The sequence below is a fragment of the Thalassophryne amazonica genome, chromosome 12 (genome assembly GCF_902500255.1).
Source record: "Thalassophryne amazonica chromosome 12, fThaAma1.1, whole genome shotgun sequence".
NCBI classification, from domain to species: domain Eukaryota; kingdom Metazoa; phylum Chordata; class Actinopteri; order Batrachoidiformes; family Batrachoididae; genus Thalassophryne; species Thalassophryne amazonica.
The window spans coordinates 12,610,631-12,633,731 of NC_047114.1; the positions used below are offsets into that span (position 1 = coordinate 12,610,631).

Sequence of the window (23,101 nt, forward strand, 5' to 3'; positions counted from 1 at the left end):
CCTGGTTAAAACCCAAAAAGTCATGAGGCCCCACTTTCAGAGTCTGTATTCATACTGAAAATCAAGATGAAGGGAGCTTTTGCCCTTCTGCTCCAAAGGAGGTTTCTATCCTCCCTGAATTCACCTTAAGGGACACCTGCGTTTGACAGGTGTCCCGCTGAGCAAACTCCCCAGCTGTCACTGTCCGTTAAGGGGGTCACGCTCAGCACGGCCAGGTGCTTGACACCAGCAGCGAGAGCCCACTTGGGGCTCGCCTCCACGCCTCACCATAGTGACCCCCCCCCCCCCCCGACCCAAAAAATATATATTTGTGGAGATAGGGCTTGCGATCAAGATTTCCTGAAGCAATTGATTGATAAACTGAAATCTGTAAATCAGCGCTCTTCAACTCCAGTCCTCAAGGGCCACAGTTCTGCAAGATGTGTCTCTGCTTCAACACATGTATAATAAAAGACTGTGCTGCTGTGCACCGTTCACTTGAGCTTCTGATGTCTGACACTTTCTTGTGTACATGAATGCATCACTCCCTCTGTGCCTGCACATGTAGAGCAATACAGGCAGGAGTGATTATGGCAAGGTTTGACTTTTCTTTTGTGATGATGTCGGATGGATGTTTCTTTGTTGTGTGCGTCCATGACTATGTAAGTTACAAAGTTCTACAAGCTTGTTATGTTCTGTGATAGTTTATTTGTCATCATAAGTGCAATATAGGGAGTTATAGGAGTTACATGGACTTAGCTAGCAAAGCGATGACTTGGCAGAATGAATCAACTATGCGCTGTTTATGTGCATGTACACTATAAACCTGTTCAATATAATTGAGCATTTATTCAGTATTGTTTTTCATATCTTTATGCTAATATTAATAGCTTTCAGTTCTGATATAAATTGTATGTACTTGTGTTTTCTGGCCGATTGGTGTTTATGGTAGATTGTAGTTGTTAATCACTCTGTATTTTCTATATAAACAGTCAATTCTCAAAAGAGACTCTGCATCTTCTTCATCATACTCTCACCTGAACCATCGCAATTAGTGTCCTGACCCGATACCCCTAAGTGTTTGCTGCCACACCTAGTGATCCGTCCACGCAGACGTAGCCACCCACCACCCTACCTCCAGGACTATGAGGTCAATTACCCTAGGAGGCACCACAGCCCAGTCGATGAGCATGCCAGACAGACTACTACCACTGCTGTTCTCCAATGTCTTCATAGCATGAGGGAAGAAAATGAGCAACTGAGACTTGATGTGCAACACCTTACTAAGATTATATCTAGCTCTCCAGTATGCAGTATGCTACCTCACCATATGCTGTGTCACGGCCCAGATGCAATGAGGAGAAGATGCCTCCCACACCTGCACACACTAGTACGTTGACGCCATTCAGTGGTCATCAGGACCCACGTCAGCATAACAGTGCCTCACAGGTGCCTGTTGGTGATGGGTCTCCACACTCACCATGCAGCCAACGTGACCCTATTGTAGAGCTCCGCGACAGTTTACAGAGAGCATGGCTGCACAATCAGCATGTTTCACTATCACCAGCCAATGCAGGTGGATCCCCTCCTCACTACACAGACTGCGCCCCAGAAATACCAGAAGATGGCGAGTCCTCTCAGTTACAAGGCTCAAACCCTAGGTCACCGTCGCCACTACATTATCAAGATAGCGGCTGCCCTACATCTGGAGCTGTTCATGGTCAGCTTGTTGACAGCTACAGACCTTCTCATGGTGTTACATTCGATCTGCCCGATGTGAAGCACTAGCCGCACCTTGATGATCCCTTTCATCACCATGCAGACAGCTTTCACCAGTGTGATGACAAATACCTCACTCAGTATCGAGCTGCCTACAGCCAGTATGATGACAGGCCCTCACCTCTACACAGTGCTTCGTACCATCAACTTGAGGTCAAGATTCACTCTCTACCTGATGAGCATTATCATCACAGCCACAGTCGAGCTACTGCATCTTATCCACAGCCTGGTCGGGGAGCCCACCATGATGATTGCTACCATCGACAAGATGACAGACATCATTACTCTGACCTTATAGGTCGCCATGACGATCATTCTCATCCTGTTCATGGCTATGACTACTACTATGATCATGATGAACAGTACAGGCATCTGGATGACCATTACCAAGACGATCTCCGCCATCATTCATATGATCACCAACTTCATGCTGATCGGTATAGAGCTCCACCTATGTTTGGCAGACACCCACAGGCTGATTATATTGGCCCTAAGCCAACAATCCCGGATTTTGTGCATGAGAATCCATGTGAGTTTGCAAGACTGAAGCTTGCTTTGGATAACATACTCTCCCCTGACAGTCCAGAGCGCCTGAAGTTTCAGATATTGATGGATCACCTGAAATGTGAAGACAGACAGACAGACAGATAAGAGGCACTGCTTATTGCTGATTCATACAGCAACAGTACATTTCCATACCGTGACACCATGAGAGCACTTACTGACATGTATGGTCAACCTCAACAGCTAGCTTTGAAACGGATCTCTGATCTGATGGATGGACCCTACATCAAGAGTGGTGATGTTCGGGCCTTCAAGTCATTTGCTCTCCAAGTTTGTACATTAGTGGGCATGTTGCATCAGTTGGGAAATCAGGGTTGGACAGAGTTGAGGTGTGGTTCACATGTATCTCGCCTCTTAGCTAAGTTGCCACATGACCTAAGAGCCCACTTTCAGAGATTTGTGAATCCCATCCGTACTCCTATCCCAACACTGCTTGACCTGGCGGAGTGGCTTGAGTACGAGGTTCGTGTACAGGTAGCTGGAGGTCAGTACTACTCAGATAAAGGGAAACCAACTCCACGCAAAGACCGCCACCCTTAGTACAAGCCTCAGAAGACCACAAACATTCTTCATGGTAGCGAACAAAATGGAAGGTCAGGAAAGGCCATTGCTCCATGTGAGGTGGCACCTGAGAAGCCAAAGAAATACTGTCCCTTCTGTGACTCTATGCAACACTACCTGAATCAGTGCAGCATCTTCAAGCTCTTGACAAAGAAGCAGAAGGCAAATTGGACAGAAACAAAAAGGAGGTGCTGGAGATGTGGTAGAGAGCACCAAGTGGCCAAGTGTACCCTCAAAGCTAAGTGTAAGCAGTGTGAAAGAAGGCACCTTGAGGTACTCCATGAGGTCAATGCCAGTCAAAATGCTGCAGCATCTGGTAAGTCCAAAGTACATGAAGAAAGCGCATGCCTGGTGAGTTCGATCTCAGAGACACTGTACCTAGATCGGCCAACAGGTAGCAGCCAAGTACTGCTTAAGTTGAGTTGGGTCATCCTCAAGAGTGGCAACAAGGTACTTGAGACCTACGCTATATTAGACGATGTGTCGGAACGCACCATACTCCTACAAGAAGCTGCTAATCTCTTAGATCTTCAAGGGGAAACTGAAGATCTGGCTCTCCGCACCATCAGACAGGAGATCTGCACCACCAATGGAGCTGCAGTTTCGTTTTCAGTAGCTTCTGCCTCACAGCCTAGCCACTACTTCCAGATCCACAGGGCTTTCATTGCCACAGGACTTGGTCTTGCCCGACATACTTATCCAATCACAGCCCTGCGAGAAAAGTACCGCCATCTCAAGGACTTGCCACTGGCAAACTTCAACGAGGTACAGCCACTCTTGCTCATCAGGTCTGATTACCCCTATCTTATTACGCCAGTGGAACCAGTACACCTAGGTCCCCCTGGAGGGCCTGCAGCTGTGCACACTAGACTAGGATGGACACTTCAAGGACCATCCAGAGTCTTACGCCACCAGCTGACTACACAGCAGTGCCTGTTCACCTCTTGCACCCCTCTAGATGCTGCACTCTTTAGCCAAGTGGAGAAACTATGGCAACTGGATACCCTGCCATATCGGAGTGAGCGGCTTATTATTCGATCAAAGCAAGATGCGCAAGCAGTCAAGTGGCTTGAAGAAAGGACAGCAAGAGTTGCAGTAAATGGAGTAAACTGCTATGCCACCCCTTTGTTGTGGAAGAACAATCTCCCAACACTAAATGCACCCAAGGAAGCGGTGTTGGCTCAGCTACATGGGATGGAAAGACGACTAGCCAAGAAACCAAAAAAGGCAGAAACCTACACAAAGGAGATTCATAAGCTCCTAGATGCTGGCTATGTCACACCCGTGTCAGCAAAGAAAGCAGAAGAGAGCAGTTGCTCATGGTATATTCCAAATCACATGGTCCAGCATAATGGTAAAGACCGTATAGTCTTTACATTCAAGGGTCAGAGCCTGAATGACCACCTCTTACCTGGGCCAACACTGGGACCTAGTCTGTTGGGAGTCCTCCTTCGATTTAGGGAATATCCTGTCGCCATCAGCAGTGATGTAAAGGGGATGTTTCACCAGGTTCGACTGATGGAAGAAGACAAACCCTACTGCCGTTTCCTGTGGAGAGATATGAAAGTAGACAAGGAGCCCACAGTTTATGAGTGGCAGATGCTTCCCTTTGGGATGACATGCAGTCCCTGTTGTGCCACCTTTGCACTCCAAACCCATGTCAGGAACCACACAGAGCCAGAAGAGGATGCTCGTTTTTCGATAGCACGGTGTTTCTATGTGGACAACTGTTTGCAGAGCCGGCCCTCTGAATCACAAGCCAAGAAGTTGGTTGACAGACTGCAGTCCCTTCTCATGGAGGGTGGATTGGAATTGAGGCAATGGGCCAGCAATGTTCCTACAGTCATTGACCACTTACCAAGAGAGTCACAGTCAGAGAGCAGTGTACTCTGGTTCACCCAGGAATCAGCTGACTCCCAAGAGCGCACGCTTGGACTCACATGACATTGTAAATCTGATACGCTGCAATACAAACACCAACAGAGTGAAGGTTCAGAGCCTACCATGCGCAATATCTATTGACTGCTTGCCCAGCAGTATGACCCTCTAGGGTTCATTATCCCATACACGACCAGAGCCAAGATCATCGTTCAATGCCTCTGGGACAAGGAAAGGGGTTGGGATGACCCCCACCTACCTGAAGACCTGCTTCAAGCTTGGCACCTGTGGGAAAGTGAGCTTCCTCAGCTATCCCAGTCTCCAGCAGTAGAACCCAAAGAAGAGGTAGAGGAGCTGAGGAAGATGGTGTTCTGTGGCTTGCTGACAGATTTAACCAGTCCAGCAATACCTGACATCCAACAGTTCAATACCTATCCAGCGCTCCTGGAAGCCACCACACAGGCTCTGCACGGGGCGGCTGACAGCACTGTTAATCCAGCTGCCGAAGACTTCCATAACGCAGAGTTGGCCCTGCTGAGACATGCTCAGATGGAGAGCTTTCCTGAAGAGGTTGCATTAATCAAGGCAGGAAAGAATATCCAGCCACGAGCAGATCGCTTACTCTTACTCCTGAATATGATGAGTCTTCTGATCTGATACAAGTTGGAGGTAGACTTCATAGGTGTGACAGCCTGAGCCTAGAAGCCCTGCACCCAGTCGTTCTAGCCCCATCTCACCCAGTCACAAAACTTTTGATCAAGCACTGTGATGACCAGTTACATCACCCTAGAGCTGAACGTGTGTTTGCAGAGCTGCGCAGGACGTACAACCCCTGGCAATAATTAACAGAATAATTAAAAGAAAAAAAAACAAGGTTATAATGGGCTAAGGAAAAGCAATCGTGGACTGTGGATGCCTGGATGAAAGTCATATTCAGTGATGAATCTCAAATCTGCATTGGGCAAGGTGATGATGCTGGAATTTTTGTTTGGTGCTGTTCCAATGAGATTTATAAAGATGACTGCCTGAAGAGAACATGTAAATTTCCACAGTCATTGATGATATGGGGCTGCATGTCAGGTAAAGGCACTGGGCAGATGGCTGTCATTACATCATCAATAAATGCACACGTTTACGTTGACATTTTGGACACTTATCCCATCAGTTGAAAGGATGTTTGGGGATGATGAAATCATTTTTCAAGATGATAATGCATCTTACCATAGAGCAAGAACTGTGAAAACATTCCTTGCAAAAAGACACATGGGGTCAATGTCATGGCCTGCAAATAGTCCGGATCTTAATCCAATTGAAAATCTTTGGTGGAAGTTGAAGAAAATGGTCCATAACTTTTGCCAGGGGTTGTACTGGGTATTGAGAGGCCGAGAAGCAGTAAGGAAGCATCAACATAACTGTTCTGAGTGCAGGAAATGGAGAGGCCAACCAGAGGTTCCAAAGATGGCAGATTTACCTCCTTCAAGCTTGAGGCTCTTCTGACCTGCCTTCTACTCAACGGGGATGGATTGTTTCGGCCCTACGCTTGTCAAAGTTGGGCGTAGAACAGAGAAGAGGTGGGGCATCCTGTACAAATGTCTTACCACACGGGCAGTCTACCTTGACTTGTTAACTAACCTGGATGCTGATTCACTCCTGATGTCACTAAGACGTTTTATTGCTTGCACGGGAAAGCCCTTTGAACTATTGTCTGATCAGGGTACCAACTTCAAAGTAGGACGTAGGGAACATCACGAAGCATTCAAAGCCCTGGATCCTGACATCCAAAACATGTTAGCAGCGGAACAGATCAGGTTCCATTTCAATCCACCTAACGCTCCACATTTTGGTGGGTCCTGGGAAAGAGAGGTGCGACCTGTGAAAGCAGTGCTTCGCACCACTATAGGAGCTCAGACTGTGCCAGAGGAGGTTTTGAGGACTGTCTTGACTGAGGTAGAGAACATCCTTAACTGCCGACCATTGGGCTATGTTTCGACCGATGCTGCAGACCCAGATCCTGTCACACCCAACTCGTTGTTGATGGGGCGACAATATTCCTCTCTGCCTCATGTAGTCTGCCCAAAATCAGAACTGCTCAGTCGCAAGAGGTGGAGACATACTCAAGTGCTGGCTGACCATTTCTGGAGACATTTTATCCAGCACTTCCTGCCCGCCTTGCAAGTACAGCAGAAATGAAACGCAGAGAAAACAGACATGACCGTCAGAACTGTAGTTCTCATTGTTGACCAACAGACGCCAAGGGCTCTCTGGCAAATGGGAACAGTGAAGACTGTCAAACCTGGGACAGATGGTCGAGTCAGGACGGCAGTTGTGAAGGTAAAGGACCGAACTTATACTGGCCCGGTGGTGCGACTCATTAGACTGCCCGTTCTACCTGAAGATGCCACTGAGGCATAAATGTCAAATTTGCACACCAAATTTGGGGGCGGCTGTATAAAAGACTGTGCTGCTGTGCACCGTTCACTTGACCTTCTGATGTCTGACACTTTCTTGTGTACATGAATGCATCACTCCCTCTGTGCCTGCACATGTAGAGCAATACAGGCAGGAGTGATTATGGCAAGGTTTGACTTTTCTTTTGTGATGATGTCGGATGGATGTTTCTTTGTTGTGTGCATCCATGACTATGTAAGTTACAAAGTTCTACATGCTTGTTATGTTCTGTGATAGTTTATTTGTCATCATGAGTGCAATATAAGGAGTTATAGGACTTAGTTGATTCATTCTGCCAAGTCATCGCTTTGCTAGCTAAGTCCATCTATGCACTGTTTATGTGCATGTAAACTATAAACCTGTTCAATATAATTGAGCATTTATTCAGTATTGTTTTTCATATCTTTATGCTAATATTAATAGCTTTCAGTACTGATATAAATTGTATGTACTTGTGTTTTCTGGCCGATTGGTGTTTATGGTGGATTGTAGTTGTTAATCACTCTGTATTTTCTATATAAACAGTCAATTCTCAAAAGAGACTCTGCATCTTCGTCATCATACTCTCACCTGAACCATCGCAATTAGTGTCCTGACCCGATACACCTAAGTGTTTGCTGCCACACCTAGTGATTTATCTTATTCTTCCAAACAACACACCTGAGTCAATTAATCATTTGCAGCACTCTGAAGAACCTGACTGCATACTGAGGAAGTAATTCGGCCATTTGAATCAGGTGTGTTGGACCAGGGACACATCTAAAAGGTGCAGGACACCGGCCCTCGAGGGCTGGAGTTGAGGACCCCTGCTGTAACCTAATTACAATGAAAGAAAATATATATCCATCCATCCATCCATCCATTTTCTTCCGCTTTATCCAGAGTCGGGTCGCGGGGGCAGCAGCTCAAGCAAAGCCGCCCAGACCTCCCGATCCACACACACCTCCCCCAGCTACTCCGGGGGAACCCCAAGGCGTTCCCAAGCCAGCCAAGAGATGTAGTCACTCCAGCGTGTCCTGGGTCTTCCCCGGGGCCTCCTCCCAACAGAACGTGCCCAGAACACCTCTCCAGCGAGGCATCCAGGGGGCATCCGGAAAAGATGCTTGAGCCACCTCAACTGACTCCTTTCGACGTGGAGGAGCAGCGGCTCGACTCCGAGCTCCTCCCGAGTGACCGAGCTCCTCACTCTATCTCTAAGGGAGCGCCCAGCCACCCTGCGGAGGAAACTCATCTCGGCCGCTTGTACTCGCAATCTCGTTCTTTCGGCCATGAGCCAACTCTCATGACCATAGGTGAGGATCGGAACGTAGATCGATCAGTATATCGAGAGCGTTGCCCCCCTACTCAGCTCTCTCTTCACCACGACGGTCCGATACAGCAACCACATCAATCAATCAATCAATTTTTTTTTTTATATAGCGCCAAATCACAACAAACAGTTGCCCCAAGGCGCTTTATATTGTAAGGCAAGGCCATACAATAATGATGTAAAACCCCAACGGTCAAAACGACCCCCTGTGAGCAAGCACTTGGCTACAGTGGGAAGGAAAAACTCCCTTTAACAGGAAGAAACCTCCAGCAGAACCAGGCTCAGGGAGGGGCAGTCTTCTGCTGGGACTGGTTGGGGCTGAGGGAGAGAACCAGGAAAAAGACATGCTGTGGAGGGGAGCAGAGATCGATCACTAATGATTAAATGCAGAGTGGTGCATACAGAGCAAAAAGAAACAGTGCATCATGGGAACCCCCAGCAGTCTACGTCTATAGCAGCATAACTAAGGGATGGTTCAGGGTCACCTGATCCAGCCCTAACTATAAGCTTTAGCAAAAAGGAAAGTTTTAAGCCTAATCTTAAAAGTAGAGAGGGTGTCTGTCTCCCTGATCTGAATTGGGAGCTGGTTCCACAGGAGAGGAGCCTGAAAGCTGAAGGCTCTGCCTCCCATTCTACTCTTACAAACCCTAGGAACTACAAGTAAGCCTGCAGTCTGAGAGCGAAGCGCTCTATTGGGGTGATATGGTACTACGAGGTCCCTAAGATAAGATGGGACCTGATTATTCAAAACCTTATAAGTAAGAAGAAGAATTTTAAATTCTATTCTAGAATTAACAGGAAGCCAATGAAGAGAGGCCAATATGGGTGAGATATGCTCTCTCCTTCTAGTCCCCGTCAGCACTCTAGCTGCAGCATTTGAATTAACTGAAGGCTTTTTAGGGAACTTTTAGGACAACCTGATAATAATGAATTACAATAGTCCAGCCTAGAGGAAATAAATGCATGAATTAGTTTTTCAGCATCACTCTGAGACAAGACCTTTCTGATTTTAGAGATATTGCGTAAATGCAAAAAAGCAGTCCTACATATTTGTTTAATATGCGCTTTGAATGACATATCCTGATCAAAAATGACTCCAAGATTTCTCACAGTATTACTAGAGGTCAGGGTAATGCCATCCAGAGTAAGGATCTGGTTAGACACCATGTTTCTAAGATTTGTGGGGCCAAGTACAATAACTTCAGTTTTATCTGAGTTTAAAAGCAGGAAATTAGAGGTCATCCATGTCTTTATGTCTGTAAGACAATCACTGCAGATGCTGCACCGATCCGTCTATCGATCTCACGCTCCATCCGTCCTTCACTCGTGAACAAGACCCCGAGATACTTAAACTCCTCCACTTGAGGCAAGGACACTCCACCGACCTGAAGAGGGCAAAGCACCTTTTTCCCGATGGAGCGTGTAGAGCTGGTCCAGTGTGCCGCGACCAGGACGAAAACCACACTGCTCCTCCTGAATCCGAGGTTCGACCATCGGTCGAATTCTCCTCTCCAGTACTCTGGAATAGACCTTACCGGGGAGGCTGAGGAGTGTGATCCCCCTATAGTTCAGACTTCAGACAACTTTATTGATCCCAAAAAAGGGCAATTATGTTTACATTCCAATTACCTCAGACAAGATACAGCAATTAATCCACAATTACTACTTGTTTACTGTAATAATGGCACACATCAAAATTAAAGACAACACATATACATTTGACATTGTTTATGTGCACTAAACTTGAAGCAGTCCGTCATCCGAATTGAGGTAAAGTGGGTGAAGGCCGCTGCAACTGTAAGTCGCGCCGCCAAGACCAGCTTGAGAGAGGACGAGGCCTGCCACAGGGAGGGAGGGGCAGAGAGTGGTCCAGTGTCCAGACAGACAGCCCGGAAGGCGTGAGGCGCCATCGACAGGCCTTATCTGTCCATTCTGGGGGGGGGATCCCAGTCCTGAATCACTCCACCAGAGTCTCAAGGTCCCACAGTCAACATCTCCGGACTGGGAAGGGAGAGAGGAAGGGGGAGGGACGAGGAGCGAGGCTAACAGGAGTGTTCCTCGGGGGGAGGATTTTATCCCAGCAGCCTTTAAGGACAGCTGGTGTTTGGAAACCAAATAGATATCCAGATTAACAGACGCCTGGCAGATTCCACAGTCTGAAACTTCAGAGTGGCTCCGAATACATCTGAATAGAGGAGAGATGTGGTCTTACAGACGATCAAAGCGGTTTTCCAGTGCAGCCATTCTCCCCGAGATGGATTCCAACGTGCGGTTGACACCCGCCGACTGAGCTGACACTGCCCTTCCAATAGAATCAATCATGTGGGGCAGCCTGGACGGGCCGATTAATGCCACCTCCACCTTCTTAATTTTCCGGTAGACTAGTGCTGTGGCCGCTCCACACAGCAAAAACCCGATCACCACAGCTCCAAATAAGTAAACATCTTCAACGCCCTCCACAGACAACGTGTACAGGCACATGACTTCCCACCTCCAGCTGTCCATCACATAACCCGCCACATGTGTCCCGGCAGGACAGGTCGGGTCCTCCGCTCCCGAGTGTCTTATGGAAAAAATAGTATCAATTGCGTTCAGAGACCACTAGATCAGATCCATTTTGCCGTTTTCCAGAGGAGCAGGGCTGGCAGCCTCACAGACAAAACACGCTAAGGGAGAGTGGAGGAGATGCGACCGCCCTCGTCGGAGTCACACCCACCGGCCCCCCTTCTTAAACAGAGGGACCACCACCCCGGTCTGCCAATCCAGAGGCACTGTCTCCGATCGCCACGTGATATTGCAGAGGCGTGTCAGCCAAGACAGTCCCACAACATCCAGAGACTTAAGGTACTCAGGACGGATTTCATCCACCCAAGGAGCCTTGGGTCCTCCTCTGAGTCCCCAGTCTCTGCTTCCTCTTTGGAAGACGTGACAATGGGATTGAGGAGATCCTTGAAGTACTCCTTCCACCGCCCGACAACATCCCCAGTCAGGGTCAACAGCTCCCCACCCGCACCGTAAACAGTGCGGGTGGAGAGCTGCTTCCGCCTCCTGAGGCGTCGGACGGTTTGCCAGAATCTCTTCGAGGCCGACCGATAGTCCTCCTCCATAGCCTCCCCGAACTTCTCCCAGACCCGAGTTTTTGCCTCTGCGAACGCATGGGCTGCGGCAAGCTTGGCCTGCCGGTACCTGTCAGCTGCCTCTGGGGTCCCACCTACCAACAAAGATAAGTAGGACTCCTTCTTCAGCTTGACGGCATCCCTTACTTCCAGTGTCCACCACCGGGTTCGGGGATTGCTGCCACGACAGGCACCAGAGACCTTGCGACCACAGCTACGAGCAGCCGCATCGACAATGGAGGTGGAGAACATGGTCCACTCGGACTCGGGGAGGTGATGGTCTAGTGGTTAATGTGTTGAGCTTGAGTCCAGAAGAACATGGGTTCAAATCCCCGCCTGACTGGAAAATCACTCAGGGCCCTTGGGCAAGGCCTTTAATCCCCTATTGCTCCCGGTGTGTACTGAGCACCTTGTATGGCAGCACCCTGACATCGAGGTGAATGTGAGGCATAATTGTAAAGCGCTTTGAGTGTCTGATGCAGATGGAAAAGCGCTATATAAATGCAGTCCATTTACCATTCCATTTACTCCATGTCCCCAACCTCCCCCGGGATCTGGGAGAAGCTCTCCCGGAGGTGGGAGTTGAAGACCTCGCTGACAGAGGGTTCCACCAGTCGTTCCCAGCAGACCCTCACGATACGTTTGGACCTACCAGGTCTGAGCAGCTTCCTCCCCTCCCAGTGGATCCAACTCACCACCAGGTGGTGATCGGTTGACAGCTCTGCCCCTCTCTTCACTCGAGTGTCCGAGACACGTGGCCAAAGGTCAGATGATACGACTACAAAGTCGATCACCAACCTCCGGCTCAGGGTGTCCTGGTGCCATGTGCACTTATGGACACCCTTGTGCTCAAACATGGTGTTCGTGATGGACAAACTGTGACTAGCACAGAAGTCCAACAACTGAACACCACTCGGGTTCAGATCGGGGAGGCCGTGCTTCCCGATCACCCCCCTCCAGGTCTCACTGTCGCCGCCCACGTGGATGTTGAAATCCCCCAGGAGAACAATGGAGTCCAGTCGGAGCGCTATCTAGTACCCCTCCCAGGGACTCCAGGTCGGGTACTCTGCACTGCTGCTCTGCCTGTAGGCCAAGACAACGGTGAGAGACCTGTCCCCGACCCGAAGGCGTAGGGACGCGACCCTCTCGTTCACCGGAGTGAACATGGCGACTGAGCTGGGGAGCAATAAGCAATGCGACCCCAGCTCTCCGCATCTCCCTGTGGGCAACGCCAGAAAAATGAAGCGTCCAGCCCCTCTCCAGGAGTTGGGTACCAGAGCCCAAGCTGTGCGTGGAGGTGAGCACGACTATCTCTAGTCGGTATCTCTCAACCTCCCGCACAAGCTCAGGCTCCTTCCCCCCTAGCGAGGTGACATTCCACATCCCAACAGCCAGGGGCTGTGAGCATGGACCGGGCCGCCGGGCCACCCGCCCTCGACCGCCACCCAATCCTCTCTGCACCCAACCCCCATGGCCCCCTCTGCAGGTGGTGAACCCACAGGAGGGCGGGCCCACGTCGCTCTTTCAGGCTGAGCCCGACCGGGCCCCATGGGCTAAGGCCCGACCACCAGGCGCTCGTGCGCGAGCCCCAACCCCAGGCCTGGCTCCAAGGTGGGACCCCGGCTCCACATAGCGGGCGACGTCTCGGTCCTTGATTTTTTACTGGTCATGGAGGCTCTGACTGCCCTTAGTCTGACCCGTCACCTAGGACCTGTTTGCCTTGGAGACCCTACAGGGAGCACAAAGCTCCCACAACATAGCTCCTAGGATCATCCGGGTACGCAAACTCCCCCAACAACGATAAGGTGGCAGCTAGAGGGGGAGAAAAAATATATAAAAAATTTATATCATGAATGATATTCACGTTTTGTGACTGAGGTTTTGCGAGACCTGCGTTCACGTTTTGTGAGATATTTTATTCACGGTTTGTAGCAAAAACTTTTCTCAGCGAGATTGAAAAATCACCTTAAGAAGATGGGGGTTCGGGGACTGCTTAGGCTTTGACCCCACTGAAGCTTTTGTTTTATGGGCTTATAAAGGGCCTTCTTTTGTATATTTTTAAACTTCAAAATGTAAAGTAATCAGAAATTAATCTAAGTTAAAACAAAAAAAATCTGTAAGGATTTTCTACAGTAAACTGCTGTGTATAAATTAGCTCCTGTGCAGTGACACACATTTCTACTCTTCCATGTCTCGTATCTTTTGGCTTTAAAGTAAGGCTGTAACAAAGACAAAACAAACAAACAAACAAACAAACAAACAAACAAAAAACTATGGCTTTACTTAAAATTTGGCCATCAAAATGCAGGCAACAGTGTTTCAGAGGGATATAAATGTAAAATGTTACTTTGGCCCCAGTCTCCCCTACAATACTCACACCTGGAGTGCTGCTGTGGTCAGCCTGGAGCGACTGTGACGCTGGGATCAGTTCTCCACGACGGAACAGAAGACATCTTATTTTGGGGAAAAACAGTTTTGGTCGATTGTGGTTTGTTGTCTGTTTTACAACGTTTAGAAAGAGGTGTCATTTGATTTAAAACAGCGATTCGCTGTGAAGTTATTAACTGTGGAATGATCCGTCTTTCCACCTTAACTCGGCAGACAGCCGCAGCAAATCCACAGACATGGAGCGGAGGATATCATTATTATTATTTTCATGAGATAACTTCAATTTAGGAACCAGAGAAGGGAGAGATATTAATGTTCCAGTCCACAGCAGAGAACCAGGTCATTGGCTGCCCCACATAAAAAGCACGTTAATGACGAACATATAAAAAGCAGCTGAAATGTTTTTGCCATGCTAATGCTCCCTTGAAGTATTTACTCAAAATAAAGTCTGAAGGACCTAAATGACATGGTGAGATGCTGATGAGCTTCGCTCATTCATGTCTGCGACATATGCATATTAGTTTGCTGTGTGTTTTGAATAAATGTGTTCGGAAAATTATTTCCCGCTTTACTTTTTCCTTTGTTATTTCTGATTGTAAACCTTTATTACACTTATAAAACACAACAAAAGCATATATATTATGAAAGAACAGGTTGTCCTGAAAAAAGAGACATAAAACTTGATTGTAGGATGCAGGGAGAGTTGTTAACAGCCAGTGATGCTAGTAACGCGTTACTCTAACCTAACCACTTTTTTTTAGTAACGAGTAATCTAACGCATTAATCTGTCCAAATCAGTAATCAGATTAAAGTTACTTCTCCAAGTCACTGTGCATTACTATTATTTTTGCATTGTGGGTCGATAGCAGCATTAAACTTGGTCCGTGGGCAGGGGGTCGGGGTTCGACTGAACTGCCCACTTTAAGCGAGCTGTGAGCTTTTCATCCGTGGTTTTTTGCAGCAGCTACGACTTGTCCTCACCTCTTAAAGCGCGGTCACAACAGCACACCTGCACTGAGCTTTACAACCTCGTTTTTATGCTTTATTTTTCTCCTTTATTTAGAATTCTGAGCTGAGCCGCTCCGTATCTGCTGCTAAAAACAGCTGATCCTCCACGACACGTCAACAACTAACACTATATTCCACTCAAATGCACCTAAACTCTCTTTCTGAGGACCACATGATGTGAAAACGCAATAAAACTTTCTTACCTGTAAATCTGGTCATGTTTTCTGCATAAATAAATGTTATCCATTCTTTGTGCTCAAACGCCAAAGCAGGGGCGAATCCAGTTGGAATGGGGGCGTGGGGCAGGGATGTGCCCCCCCAACACCCCTAGATTAAAGGTCCAGTTTTGAAGCCTTTTTTTACTACAACTACTAATACTACTTAAAATAATAATAATTTTGACAAGTAAAATGTTTATAGAGAATTTAAATGTTAGAAAAATGTTAGAATTGAATAGTTACATTTATAAACAATGTAGGTTAGAAATTGCAAGTTTTACTGTTACAGTGCTGTCAACAGTTAAATATGAGTTCAAGAAAGAGGTCTTTATTTTACTTTTTATAAAAAAAAGTATTTATTTTCATTGAAGTCAAGAAAGGGTGACTATAAAGTGAGTTTTGGCAAAACAGGTATCATTGTCATGTTGAGGTGGCAGCGGGTTGTTGTGGGCAGCTGGGGAAAGTAACTAGTAATCTAACTTAGTTACTTTTACAATTGAGTAATCAGTAAAGCAAATAAGTTACTTAGTTACTTTTACAATTGAGTAATCAGTAAAGTAAATAAGTTACTTTTTTAAGGAGTAATCAGTAATTGGATTACTTTTTCAAAGTAACTGTGGCAACACTGTTAACAGCAATAATAAAACATTTATGCCAGGCGAGTGAACTGTCCAAAAAATGCCCTCGGACCCCAGAGGGTTAAAGAATTATTGCATATTTTCTGTAAATCCTATAAACTTCATTTTACTTCTCAAATATCACTGTGTTTGTCTGCTATATGATATATTTAACTAAAATTGCTGATCCAAACAACCAATGCTTTATAAAGGAAAATCAAGCAAATTATCAGGGGTGCCCAAACTTTTACATACAACTGTAGATTGATGAATAAACTGTGGACTTGCTGCTTTTAAATCAGAACAAGCGGGTCCACAGTCAAGGTAGAGAAGTGATTATTTTCCCCTTACACACCCTCAAAAACGACGTAATAGCCCAGTGTAAGTTTTTATTCTAACAGCTTAATGGACCGTTACGCTGTTAGAATGCAGGTGACAACCCTGCAGGGGTATGTAAACTTTTGATCAGGGTCATTTGGGTAGTTTCTGCTGCATTAATGATTTTTAATTTTTCTATTCCAAGTCAGACTGAACATTTCTGTCAATAACAAACGTGATTTTCTGCGACTGCAATTTAATTCAGATCAATCTGAGAAGGACAACTTGTGTAACCTTGTGTCACCTGAGGGGAGTGTGAGCTCCAGCGTTTCATCATCATACTCCAGGTTCTTTTGTTCAAAAAGGTCGTCTTCATCCATTTCAGCTTCTTCTCCCTCAGTTTTGCCAGGATAGCTGCTCCTGTCGGGCAAGAAAAACAAAAACAAACAAAACTGTTACCCTGATGATGCAACATGAGCAGTTTGACCTGGAAGAATCACAAAAGTTGCCAAAGCCACAAGATGCAGATTAATTACACACTCACACACAATCATCTTCAATGGCTTAGTCCAATTAAGGGTCGCGGGGGGCTGGAGCCTATCCCAGCAGTCATAGAGCGGGAGGACAGGACGCCAGTCTGTCACAGGGCCACATACAAGCAAACACATTCACACCTATGGACAATTTTAAAGTGTCCAATCCACCTAACCTGTGTGTCTTTGGATATGGGAGGAAGCCGGAGCACCCGAAGAGAACCCACATAAACAGGGGAAGAACACAAGTGGGAATCGAACCCGTGACCTTCTCGCTGTGAGGCAACAGTGCTAACCACTAAGCCACTGTGCTGCCCTCCAGATTAATGCAGAGGAATTATTTAAAGATGACTTGTGTCTGTTCTCACCTGAAGTCATAAAAGTCTGCAAACTCTAAAGCTGCATCACCGTCTGTGAAGAGCTTACAGTGGCTTTTGTCGATCATGTGACTCTGGACCGCTTCTGTCGAGTAAAACGATCGCCCCTTTTCATTACACCATAAACACACATTCCCAGCGCCGACTTTCTCTCCTGCCACAAAAGAAGAGAAACATCAGAGTTAAAGAATCAGGTGTGAGTCGAGCAGGTAGACATGATAAGCTGTACAGTTCCTGAGCCTGAAGCAAATCTTGACCCAATCTGTACCACTTAAAGGGACTAAACAACACTTACAATCCACTCTAAGTGTACACACACAAACACACACGAAAGTATGGCGGCCATCCTGGGGTGGCAGCTATATTCATGTATGTGTCTTCAATTAAAAATGTTCCAACCCATTTGAAATATATATCACATTATATAACGGCTGAGTGGATCCTTGTCATTTCATTGGTGGTTTGTATGTCACATGACATGGATTAATTCATCCCATTTGTGTTGCATTGCATTTAGAGTGCAGCTTGGTTCTATGTTTGGTACCATTGCACTCTGTGCACGTGCGCGCAAGCACACATACATGCGCAAGCACGTGTACATACGTGCTCGTGCACTGACATGCGCACGTGGCCACACATGCACACACACACACAAAACAAATCCACTGTGCTGTCTGGAGGCTGTTGGCAGGAAGTTAGAATGAAAAGCTAGACTCATTTCTGATGTGATTTTTTTTTTTCACTGCACTGAGGATGTACACAGCGTTTTTTTTGGTAGTACACGCGTGCAGAAGCGCCGACCAGGTTGCGTGTGTGTCCGCACGTGCAGGGGACAACGGCATGATTTGATTGAGCTAACTGATGATGCTAATTATTGTAACAAACACACATATGTGCACGCACGCACACACAAAACAAATCCACTGCGCTGTCTACGTAGAGGCTGTTAGCAGGAAGAAAGAATGAAAAGCTGGACTAATTGCTGATGTTGCTTTGCCTCGTTGAATGGTATGTTCCAGCTTTCACCTCATGAAATATTCATACCATTGAACTCAAACATTCATTATTTGTATATTTGTCTGATCATAAAGACTCCAAAAAGGTATAGTTTCGACACCTCCACTTCTCCATGAAGGGGTATTTGCTACAGGGCTACATCACTTTTCACGAGGTATAAATTTGTAGCCAAATACATTAACCTCCATCCCTCTCACACTCACTATCACCTGTCATCAGATGACAATAATCCAGTAATATCGATCACAGTGTACAACTGCTATAAGTGGATCAATGTGTTATTCTGACTCTGTCTCTACAGGAGTGTGTCTAATGTATTTGAACCAATGAAATGTTTTAAAACTTACCATTTGGAGAAACTGTTGACGTTTGGCGGGATGCTGCTAACCACAGGCTTCTTTTTTTTTTTACTTCAGCCAGCAAGGCTAGTTTTGAATACTCAAGTACGACCATTGCTGCTGATAGACCAGTAGTAGTTATCCATATACGGTCATTTCCACCTTGTCACTGAACCAAACTTTATCTTTAAAATCCACTTATGTACACTGATTGTAAAACACTTACCCAGGTAACAGATTAGACCTTTGAGGTCAATGACGAACTCCACATCAGGGATGAAAAAACTGTGGACTTTCGTCATGTGGGTGACATTCTTCATGAGCGTCCGTGAGTGGTTGGAGCAGAACAGACAGTCTGTGATGGGGATGGAGCCTGGCAGGGTAGCAGGGTGGGGATCAGACCCAGATTCCTCTGCTTCATACATCACCTGTTCTGCATCATCAGCATCCTCCTCCATCTTGTCATCCTCTTCCTCATCAAAGTCCTCCCACTCATCTGGAAGAGTTTATGACTATGAGATCTGGTCACTTTCTGTATACTTACAGCTATGTAACCCATTACTTTGTGTGTACGTGTTTTTAATTTGTATCTTGTAAAAATCTGTTCCCTTTGAGACTCAATTTCTAAAATCCACCCCAGTGGCTTCTCACACATGAAGAATAAATCGCAGCATCAGGGTTTATTTATTGATGATATTTCACCTCCTTACCATCCTCTGCTGTTGCTCCCACTTCCTGTTTTCTCTTGCTTGTTTGTTCCTCCAACCACTTCATCCTGGGAGGTTTCTCCAGCCTCTGCTTAGCTGCTCCAGGTGCCTCCTGGAACTTTGCATGCTTAGCAGGGCTTGACTTGTGCTGCTCTTTCAGGGCCTGCTGCAGGGCTTCATTCCTGGCATTGTGGTCTACCTTCTCATTGCCAAGCCCCTTCTCCAAGTTCTTCTCATTCATCTTATCTACTTTCCTCTGTGCAGCACGCACTGCCTGTTTCTCAGCCTGCTTGTGTTTGTGGGACTGCAGGTGGTTCTGGTAGGCATTGGTGCTGGAGAACCTCTTGTTGCAGTTGCTGCAGCCCTGAGTGGTAGCAGCTTCACTCAGCTGCTGCTCAGCAGAAGCACGTTGCTCCAAGACACGCTCCTGGAAGTTCTCAGCAGTGACCGGTGGCATGTCAGCCACCTTACGCTTCAGGTTATAGCGATGCCAGTCAGTTTTATAGTGAGCTCGTTGCACCTCACCATCTGAAAACGCCACTCTGCAGCTGATACAGGTGTAGGAAGCCATGAGGGTCTAAAGATAAGACACAAAAAACAAGTGCTGACTTGTGATGAAGTGATTAAGTTTTATCACCAATACCTTTCAGTCTGCTACACAAAACAGGATTATTCAGATTTCAAATGTAAAAACACTGTCACTCAACATGCTCCAAAGATGGAGGACAAACAAAGTGAATGATTATGTGGAGATTCCCTTTGTTTTGGCACAGGCAATTAATTCTCCAGTGGTGCCACCTTCAAAGAAATTAAAGAACACGAAACTCCTAACTTCTCTTTGTTGGATAGAAAACCTTGTGATCCTTTGACTTCTTGTAAATAACTCTAAAACAGCTTAAAGGAAACCATTCATAACTTTTTTCTTCAGAGCAAAAAAAAAACCCTTCTTTGTCTACAAGATTGTAGACAAAAATGTAACTAGTATGTTCCCGTGGGCATCCACGGGCTCTCACTCATCTTCAACTGCTCATCCGGGATGGGGTTACAGGGGCAACAGCTCCAGCAGACTGGGTAGTGTTTAAAAAAAATAGGTAGCTGGTAATGTCAAAGATGGTAATAAATTATGCAGTTTCTATAATGAGTTGGAATGGTGTGTGAGTCCATAATGTTTTTAGAACCTTAGACCTCAACAGTTTTTAGAAGAACTCAATCCTTTTATTTTCATAACATCACAAAACGTGGAAAAAGTGAAGTGCTGTGAAAAGTTTCTGGATGCACTGTAACTACACTACCTCGGACAGGTAAACACCTGTTAATATTTTGGTTGCACAACAGCTTGGCCTTTTGCACACCAGTACCTTGCCCAATAACTGGACTTCGGAACACCCGTATATTTGCACAACAACAGATTTGCGTAACAGTTATTTTTTGAACAATAATTCTGTCATGCTCCTCATCACAACTGTTTAGCTTTTCATTTTTATTTATTTTATACTTGCTCTTATTGATTTACATTTGGTTATTTAACCCCTTCACGTTTTGAAACCTAATTTCATTTCATGTATCATGTCATGTGGAAGCATATATGGTGTAACAATAAAGAATCTTTGAAAAACAAAAGGGAAGACCGCTCCGTCAAACAGTACAGTCACTTGCCCAGTTCCGGATCACTGCTGTAGTATTTGCGCCACCGTTTCTCGTAAACAGCGCGAATAAGGTAATACTTGGTACCAAAGGAAAGACTGATGTTTTGTCTACAAACGACCACGAGCTCGACCGGATCCAGCCATCCTTGCAGAGGAATCAAAACATTCAGTGTCTGTGTTGTGCGCGCTTTTTATCACTCACTCATTCCTGCAAGTTTGAAAGGATCTCTAAAACAAAGCGAAGGTGAGTTAGCCATTCGGTGTTTTTGGTTCTAGAGTGGGAAAATACATACTTACTTGGGTAGAAAATGTCAGTGTGTTATGTCTTGCTGTTTAATTGCTGCATGCATTTATCTCTGACGTGAAAACTTGCCGGTTGTGGATCACTGAAGCAGCAGCCTCGTGTCAGTACTTGTGAGCCATGTGTATTTTGGGGGTCATCTCAAAATCAAGAATGGGCATGAATGTGGGGGCTTTTACTTTTTAATTCGGGAGAAATCTCACCTCCACACTTCATTTTTTGCTTGTAAAAACATATAACAGTGCCTTTCAAAACTAAGTAAATTCTCATTTAACAAGTATATTTTATATCATTTTGTGTTCAAAACACATTCTCGGGCACAGTGTGTATCATTGTTGTGTGTACTGCTATAGACGTAGACTGCTGGGGGGTTCCCATGATGCACTGTTTCTTTCTCTTTTTGCTCTGTATGCACCACTCTGCATTTAATCATTAGTGATCGATCTCTGCTCCCCTCCACAGCATGTCTTTTTCCTGGTTCTCTCCCTCAGCCCCAACCAGTCCCAGCAGAAGACTGCCCCTCCCTGAGCCTGGTTCTGCTGGAGGTTTCTTCCTGTTAAAAGGGAGTTTTTCCTTCCCACTGGCCAAGTGCTTGCTCACAGGGGGTCGTTTTGACCATTGGGTTTTTTACGTAATTATTGTATGGCCTTGCCTTACAATATAAAGCGCCTTGGGGCAACTGTTTGTTGTGATTTGGCGCTATATAAAAAAAAAATTGATTGAATTGATTGATTGTGCATTAGAAGGGCTCCAGCCAGATGCCAGGAATGACCCCAAAGCGACACAGTGTCGTAATCCAGAACCGGGCAAAGTGATCATTTCCGGCAAATATTTGCACCACACATAAAGTGGCTTCACACTTTGAGTAGAAGGGCTACACCATCCAGACTTTTTCAGCTAGATAACATCCAAATACTCAATACAACAATATGCAGTTAAAGGACATTCAGTTGCATTATGGCTCCGTATAGCGGGACTTTAAAAAAGGTGATCCGGAACTGGGCAACTGTCTGTACCTGTAGACTTCTTGGGGATCTCATGAATTATCATGACATCTCAGAGAGCAGCAGTCCAAATAACTGAACCAAACACTTTGTCAAAATCAACATAGGCTGCAATGAAACACTAATAAATGAACCATCTGAATAATTTTAGTTAATTATTGTCAGTCATATATTTGTCCACTCGTCTCTTGCTTCTTCTTCCTGGTTCTCCATCATTGTTGAAGAAATTTTTGACATATTTTAATTCTTTGCAGTTTTACTTTTCTTGTGACTAGTTTTGTAAAGTGTCACATTAAACGATTAATTATTTTTCCGTTTGGTGTAACCCAAGTCCAACTGTATGGTGTTAAAAGATTATTCTGATCAATTATCAAAGTATAAAAACTTAAGAAAACTGACATTAAAAAGCTTGTAACTTGTGACACGATATGCTAATGTTAGCCAGCTAACCAACCCGCACTTTCGCCTAAACAGTGAAATGAGTTTAAAAATGTCCTGAATGTGGACATTACAATGACAACGACAGACTATACCACACATAATGTTTGTTACCTATAAAGGAGCTGACCCTTCGCGAAATAATCTCTTTTTGATGTTTTTTTTTTTTTTTTTATCTACACCGACACTAGCCACGCACACTGCTCTGTATCCTTTGAACTTTTCTTCTTCGACGTTTCCCGCAAAAGGCAGCCATATTGTGGAATTACTGCCTCCTTCTGGCGACACAGATCCATTACAGTTTGTTACTTCCGCAGACCTATCAGACTTTTTTTTTATCATGTCCAGTCTGATTTGTACGGTCACTTAAAGTGATATTTTTTCTGGCCATGATCATTTGTGCACACCATCCATCCATCCATCTTCTACCGCTTAGTCCAATTAAGGCTCGCGGGGGGCTGGAGCCTATCCCAGCAGTCATAGGGTGTGAGGCGGGGTAGACCCAGGACAGGACGCCAGTCTGTCGCAGGGCCACAAATAGACAAACAAACAGACAC

General features: G+C 45.8%; 1 protein-coding gene across 1 annotated transcript in view; it reads right to left on the reverse strand.

Annotated features, from left to right (window-relative positions):
* Nucleotides 1–22,741, reverse strand: part of znf622 (zinc finger protein 622) — a 39,100-nt gene extending 16,359 nt beyond the window's left edge. Inside the window, exons 1-5 of the mRNA XM_034183506.1 lie at nucleotides 22,659–22,741; nucleotides 19,159–19,732; nucleotides 18,675–18,944; nucleotides 17,085–17,247; nucleotides 16,488–16,603 (exon numbers count right to left, since the gene is read on the reverse strand). Coding sequence (XP_034039397.1) covers nucleotides 16,488–16,603; nucleotides 17,085–17,247; nucleotides 18,675–18,944; nucleotides 19,159–19,726 — 1,117 coding nt within the window. The 5' untranslated portion in view covers nucleotides 19,727–19,732; nucleotides 22,659–22,741. The remainder of the gene's footprint in view (nucleotides 1–16,487; nucleotides 16,604–17,084; nucleotides 17,248–18,674; nucleotides 18,945–19,158; nucleotides 19,733–22,658) is intronic.
* Nucleotides 22,742–23,101: the final 360 nt, after the last annotated feature.